The following is a 7,285-nucleotide window of genomic DNA, read 5'->3' on the forward strand; positions in this document are numbered from 1 at the left end:
TTTATTCAAAGCACAGATTAAAAAACTGGCCGGTCTGGAAATAAAGACCATGATAATGTGCATGCAACTTTTTTCCAGGGTGTGTGTGTGTCTGAATAATGTTATTTCACAATTATTTATTCAAATCAGTTTTGACACTTATTTTTACTACATTTTTAACAGTGAAAACGTGTATGCGTATGTATGCCGTTCATTATCCTGGTATGTTGCTCCTGCTCTTCTTCATCCTCCTCTGGTTGACCTACTGCTGAATTTGGCCCAGGAGAGACTTTATGTATGGAGGCAATTACGGCAGAAGGCCTATTGAAATGTCTTTGCCCCTACACCTAATCCATGAGGCCAAAGAAGTCACAGGAGCCCAGAGGCCAGGACGTGGACATGGACCCAAACACAGATTCGATCATAGGAAACAGCAGTAAGGTAAACAAGGTAAACGTAATTTAGAAACAACGAACACGAAGCAGAGGCGGCCTGTAACTAACGTGAGGTTAGCTGACGAACTGGCGGAGAAGACAGTGAGGACTCCGCCCTATACCGCCAAGCCACAGTCGCTGGATTCTTGGCTCCCGTGAAGAGATGTTCATTTTCACATCGGAGTTTATTGAAGATTAATGTTGTTGTTGTTGTTTTTTAAGTTTTTGGTTTTTTCAAGTTTGATTCTGTCAGTTATGCCGTACTGTGATTAAATTAGAACTGGCCTGGTGTATAAAGTATGCCATGAACACTTTTATGCCTGAGATCATTAAAAGCGATTGAATGATTTATAAAAATATTTTTGTTCCAGCTGTTGCTTCAATTTGTCCTTAACACTTATGCTCACATCTGTGATGGGACACGAGGAGAGGATGTGAGAACTGATAAATTGTAAAAGTGTGTGCATATGAATGGAGCTCGCTAACTAAGCTAGCTAACATTAGCTGATCTGATGACTCCACTAAATATAGTTCATTTTAAAAAAAATGAATAAATAAATAAACTAAATGGCTTTTCAGGTGCTAATGTCATAGACTGCAAACTGCAGTCTAGAAGTTATCACTTGGTGGTTGGTTTAGATTTTACTCGGGTTCAATGATGATTTCTTTGCTTTGAACTGATTCCAGCTCTGTTTAATTACAACGATTTAAATGTTGAAGATGAATTTTAACTTTTACAGCCAAGGACAACAAAAGACTAGACTGACTTACAAAAAGTGATGCAGACATTTATTAGCAGTACACAAACTCACATTTAAAAGAAAAACCAACACAACATAAAGCAACATCATCTGCACAGCTCTTGATATGCTACACAATCTGCAGTGAGAGTACCAACAGGAAGAGGCGTAGACGAGACTCCCCCATCTGAAATTGGAGGTCATTCAGCTGTAATCAACCAGTAGGTCCTGCACCATTAAACAGCTTAGAAACAACTGTTGGTTTTTAATCTGCAGTAATACACAGTGTATTTGTTGTCAGTCAGCTCAGTGTCTGTAAGATCTAACGTAGATTAGTTTGAAGAAAAAACAACATTTACAGAGTCACAACAATAAATCTATCTTCGTTATTATTCTGCTAACATGCATTTGATGGAAATTGAATTGCTGTATTTTCAGCACTATAAGGTGCTCTTAAAATCCTTTAATTTTCAAAAAAAATCGGCAGTGCGCCTTATGTATGCATTCTGGTTGTGCTTACTGACCTTGAACAGATTTTATGTGGTACACGGCGCTCAAATCTGTCAAAAAATGTTTTTGTATGACTTTGGTAAGCAACAAAGCCGCACCGCTGGATTGATTGTCGGAGCATTAACGGCTATTGTAGTCAGGAGCCTCGTGGAGTAATCTGGGTCCAAAACTCCGTCCACTCAGGTCCCAAAGTCAAACGAAAAACTGTCTAAATTCTTTCATCTGTAATAAAATGATCAGCATTGCTGCTTTACCAAGTGTAACATTTAAGTTTAACACCCAGGCATCCAAGAAAACGGAATTTATTAAATTTAATGGAATTAGGTGCTAACTTCCTACTAACTTCTATCATGTTTAGGTGCTATATCACCTAAACATGATATAGCATGTTCTGTCTGAGAGATTTCTGAAAAAATTTAAACATACAGCTCTGCTATCACTTCCACTATAAATAAAGACAGAAAATTAAACAGCAGTGACGTTTGTAGGGTTACTGAAGTTGGACTAGCTGGTATATAATGATGTACTACGTGATCGCTAGCGACACCGCTATGTTAGCATAACATAAACACAGTGAAGCTGGAGGATGAACGCTAACTTTTTTCCACTCGATAAAAGATAACATGAGGGTTCCCGATGGTTAGGAAAAAATGCAATCGCATGGCAGGATGCTGTAAACGGACCAAACTTCAGTCAGGAGAACACGTGAGATAATCCATCCACAATATGAGGTTAGTCATTAATATACTGCAACAACATGGGAATAGAGCAGCTGCGAGAGAATTCAACATTAATGAATCAATGGTATGGAAGTGAAGGAAGCAAGAAAAATGACATGAATAAAGTTTGACTTATCTGACTGTTTTCTTTTGCTTATTGCGCCTTATAATCCAGTGTGCCTTATGGTCCGAAAAATACAGTAATGAAAACCCAATGAAAGTACTGCAGGTGTATAAACACTGAGGATAATAAGAGAAATGTAAAAATCAAACCAAATACTGAGCGTTCAGTCACATCATCAGGCTTCAATGTCAACACTGGAAACAGCAGCGGGAGGCTTGCACTTCATCCTGTTGTTGCTGCAGAGTCGTGATTTTGTTGCTTTTTAAGTTTTCTGTAAATCAATAGACCACTGACAACAACCACCGCTGTAGAAGAAACTAGCACACCAACTATCAGTCCAACAAATCCATCTTCCTCCCATCTGTCCTCTCTGTGTCCTCCTGGTGGATCTGTAGTTGAGAAACAGGTGTGAGGGACAGGAAGGGGATCACTGAAGCACAGACCAGAATCAATTTCCTCTTCAAACTGCACACACTGAACTCAAACTCACCTGGAGGAACAACACTTAGGTTGATGATATTTATGGGGTCAGTCGTCAGCCAAGTTCTCTTCATTCGAGTTGTTCCTGTCCTCTGGATAATACGACACTCATATGTTCCAGCATCACTAATCGTCACATCCTTCAGCACCAATGAGACGTCTCCATCTTTCATCTGGCTATCCTGCAGGTCCACCCGGCCCTTAAAGGATGGATCCTGGTAATCTGAATGAAGTTGGTTGTCCCGGTATAAGATCACATACTCGTCCCTCTTCAGGTCAGGCCTGCTCCACTCTACAACTAAGATCAGGATGTTATTGTTTGGAGCTCGACATGGCAGAGTGACATTCTGTCCAGACTCAGCTGTGATGTTTTTCTGCTCTAAAAGAGGAAACAACACAAAGTAGAGGGGTTAGAGCAATCATTGTACAACTGCTAGTTTCTACAAACAGCCAATCACAGTGAGGATCAGAGAGACCACTGTTGGGTCAGTGTACCGTGCCTCTGAGACTGTGCTGAGACACAGCAAACTTTGTGGCAGTGGCACATAATGATGAGACATTCCGGACGAGTTGGTTACAATGGGGTCCAGGTATCGCCTCATGCTACAGGTAATGACACTGACCCAAGCCAAAAGCAAAACAAATATTCCATATTTGTAGTACAGAAAAGTGATTTGTAGTCAGCTAAACGAGGGCTTTTCAGAGAAGTAGTGTTCAGTTAATGTTTGAAGAGATTTTACAAAAGAGTATGGGTGAGATAATGATGTTCAGGTTTTTAATGTCACGGGGATTTTCTTAAGAAAATATCCAGGCCTTAAAACCGTCATGGTCCACACTCCAGCCCAGCAGGTGGCGGTAAAGCACCTTTAAATTAGCGGCAGAAGAAGAAGCAGCAGCTAAACGCGGGATGTCAACAAACGTCTAGAAACTAACTCCTCACAGCACTTCGTTACATTTATTACCCTGACGGTGCTCGCTGCACTACATAGATAAATGGAAAATGTTTTGCCGGTTTTGTGGCGTTAGCTTCAGCCTCTTCACTCCTTTTTGTGCATCCCGCACAAAAAGGAGTACAACTGAGTACACTAAGGGTATGGTACCACATTGTGTTCCAACACTGCATTTACAACCTCCTGCCACCAGCAGACAGAGCAGTTTGTAAGTAATCAAGAAAAATTGGGACACCTGTAGGAATTGGTAACATCGACTTTGAAGGCTTGATCAATCTCTACTGTTGCAGAACAGCTTTAAGTTGTTAAGCAATTTCTTGTTCCCTGAAAAAGGCTTTTTTTTGTAGGATTCTGAAATAAAAAATTAAAAACTAGAAGAATCAGTGTTTTCTAAAACATTTTACCAGTAGTGTAAATCAGTGCATACAGATTACAGAACAAAACCATGCCATGGTACAATTAAATATGCAGTCCCCTCATTATAAGTTACTGTGTCTCTTCAGTGCAGCCACTGTTGGCCTTTATTCATTGAACAAAAAGCTTTATTCATTGGTGACTCATTCTGAAAACTACAGATGCTGCAGGCAGTAAAGTTCTTTGGTCTCTGTGGTCAGACATGGATTGGAGTCAAAACGTTACAAGGCCACAGACACCACCCAGCCTCGTGTTGCCTTAGCGTAGCGTTGCCTTGCGTGTATCACAACCACCACCACCGCTCAGCCTCGTGTCAACACACAAAGAAACTCAGTCATTATGAAAATAATTCTTCAAGAAACAGTATTTATATGTAAAATGGGCAGATACTACTACTTCTATAAACCAAATGTGAATGTTTAAGAAATAACGCTCACCTGCAGAGACAAGCATGACAATGCTGAAAAACCGCAACAACCAGCGGAACAACGCAGATGACTCGGCAGCCATTCTCATGCTTTCTAGATCGGCTGACTGTATTTTGTTTTATGAGTATGTTATTGTTTCTGTAAATGCCACAGGCTACTTTAAAATCTCACTAAAGGAATGCCAAAGTCACAAACCATGTTTTCAGCAGTGCGCCGCCATTACTGTTCAGGAAGAAACTTCGCTGAAAACGTCATCACATGGAATTTTTTTTTATAGACAGCACAACTTTAGAGCTGATGTATTTCACGTGGAAGGCTGTTTTGGGTGAGAGAAATAGCAGTCCTGAGACCTAAACTATTTCAGATGCTTTTTTAATTTTCTCCTAACTATTTGTAATGAGTTTATATTCCTATCTGGCCCAACTAAGCTTCCTTTATTAACTGGAAGATGCAACATAGTTGTTACTTACTTAAAAAAATAAAAATCCTGGGTTTCAGGAGGTTAAATATTATTCACAACTCACCTGCTTTTCCATCCAGTTTTCAGAAACTGCATTCTAAATTAGTCTTGCATGTTTTCATATTTCTTGGTGGATGCTATTAAGTTAAATAAAAAACAACCTGGCAGGGCAAAAGCTGCTGATAGCAATTTGAACCTCTGTAAATGTGAATCCTTACCTTTTTTTAAAATGTGTATTGTGTTAGTTTGTTCTTTATCTGAAGCTCAGGTGGTCACAGCAGGAAAGTGTTATCCTGATTAAGCTGGAGTCATGTTAATATATTCATCTAGTGATGGTCACAGAGCGGTCAGTTCACTAAAAATATTGTTTACAGAGATACAGAAAGTTGTTTAACTGTTGCTCTGAAGAGATCTTAACTCCTCAAAATGTCTAAATGTCACAATGGAAAAAAAACATGGAGAAAACCAAAAATCTACAAGAGAATAAATCATTTGGTCATAAAATAAAGCTTTCGGTGAGGCGTTCATCAGCTTCACTTTCCAGACTCAAACACATGGAGAGAGTTTGCTTTTTAAAACTCCTCGTATACTTCATGCTCCTTCCTCTGACCTCAAATTAGTCTCAGTGCTCGGTGATGAAGGAGATGCCAGCTCCAAAAATCAGTCCCAAAGACAGAAACTGAATTTTTACTCCATTGTGTTTCAGTATGTGTGATTATTGACATTTATAGTGTATTGGGATTTCCAGGTTCCTGGGGGAATCAGCAGTATTGAGAGTAGTGGGTGTATTAGTGGGTGGTGCTTAGGTAACAAAAGGCCATGCACCAAGTGGTAGACCTGCGTTTTGCTCAGTGAACGGGGTTGGTTCAACACAGTCCTCTAAGCCAGCGGTCCCCAACCCCCGGGCCTCGGACCGGTACCGGTCCGTGAGTCGTTTGGTACCGGGCCGCGAGAGTTGAGGCTCAGGTGTGAAATGTATGGTTTTCAGGGTTTTTATCGGTTTTCAGCATTATTTTGTTATCGTTTTTATCGTTAACTCGGTTTTCCTGGGTCTTTTCACGTGTGTTATGAATAAATCTTCTTTTTTTCGGTACCGGCACTAGTTTTATTTTGTTGTATTTATCCGCGACACCTTATTTCCGGTCCGTGAAAATATTGTCGGGGATAAACCGGTCCGTGGCGCAAAAAAGGTTGGGGACCGCTGCTCTAAGCCAGGGGTCTCAAACTCCAGTCCTTTAGGGCCGGTGTCCTTCAACTTTTCCATGTGTCCCTGTTGCAACACACCTGAATACAATTAGTACACAGGTGTCTAACTCCAGGCCTCGAGGGCCGGTGTCCTGCAGGTTTTAGATGTGTCCTTGATCCAATACAGCTGATTTAAAAGACTAAATTACCTCCTCAACATGTCTTGAAGTTCTCCAGAGGCCTGGTAATGAGCTAATCATTTGATTCAGGTGTGTTACCCAGGGTGATATGTGAAATCTACAGGACACCGGCCCTTGAGGCCTGGAGTTCGACATCCCTGAATTAGTAGGTCATTACCAAGACTCTATAGAACTTGACTGCATGCTGAGGTGGCTATTCAGCCATTTGATTCATGTTACAGCAGCTCATGAGTGAATGAACATTAAATTTACTTGAGTGCGGTCAGGGGTTGGAATGGTGTGTAGTGGTTTTTGGAGTGTGATCATGGAGTTAGAGTGAGCAGTAATTTTACTAGTGCTCTACACTGTGCTGCAACCGCTCTGTCCCCTTGTTTCTTAACTGAATTTTTAGTCTGCCTGGCTCTTGAACAACAAAATATTTTAAAAATGTCCCAAGTTTACCTGGTGATATTCTCATGCATGAGGCAAACGCGAAAACAGCAAATAAATAAACGTCTGTGTCTTTTCTCTGGAAATGAACATTTTGATCCAATATAGGTAATTAATCAACATGGCTGGAGAGAGTTTGTAGTTGTATACAGTCTGTATAAGTTTGGTTAATTTAACAAACATTTGTAGGGAGATGGCAGTTACTGTGAATTTACAGCAGTTACACAGTGATT

At 40.5% G+C, this 7,285-nt stretch overlaps 1 protein-coding gene across 1 annotated transcript; it reads right to left on the bottom strand.

Annotated features, from left to right (window-relative positions):
* Positions 1–2,419: 2,419 nt before the first annotated feature.
* Positions 2,420–4,916, bottom strand: LOC120441304 (programmed cell death 1 ligand 1-like). The gene is made up of 3 exons (XM_039615782.1): positions 4,788–4,916; positions 2,997–3,365; positions 2,420–2,895 (listed from the first exon to the last, which is right to left on the bottom strand). The coding sequence occupies exons 1-3, from the start codon at positions 4,864–4,866 to the stop codon at positions 2,729–2,731; spliced, it is 615 nt and encodes a 204-aa protein (XP_039471716.1). The 5' UTR covers positions 4,867–4,916; the 3' UTR covers positions 2,420–2,728.
* Positions 4,917–7,285: the final 2,369 nt, after the last annotated feature.

Source organism: Oreochromis aureus, linkage group 7 (genome assembly GCF_013358895.1).
Source record: "Oreochromis aureus strain Israel breed Guangdong linkage group 7, ZZ_aureus, whole genome shotgun sequence".
NCBI classification, from domain to species: domain Eukaryota; kingdom Metazoa; phylum Chordata; class Actinopteri; order Cichliformes; family Cichlidae; genus Oreochromis; species Oreochromis aureus.

Excerpts from the sequence above, each read along its gene's own strand:
- LOC120441304 (XM_039615782.1), bottom strand. The coding sequence starts at position 4,866 with ATGAGAATGGCTGCCGAGTCATCTGCGTTGTTCCGCTGGTTGTTGCGG. Across the intron at positions 3,366-4,787 it reads TGTCATGCTTGTCTCTGCAG|AGCAGAAAAACATCACAGCT; the intron begins GTGAGCGTTATT and ends TTCCTCTTTTAG. Across the intron at positions 2,896-2,996 it reads CCTAAGTGTTGTTCCTCCAG|ATCCACCAGGAGGACACAGA; the intron begins GTGAGTTTGAGT and ends TCTCAACTACAG.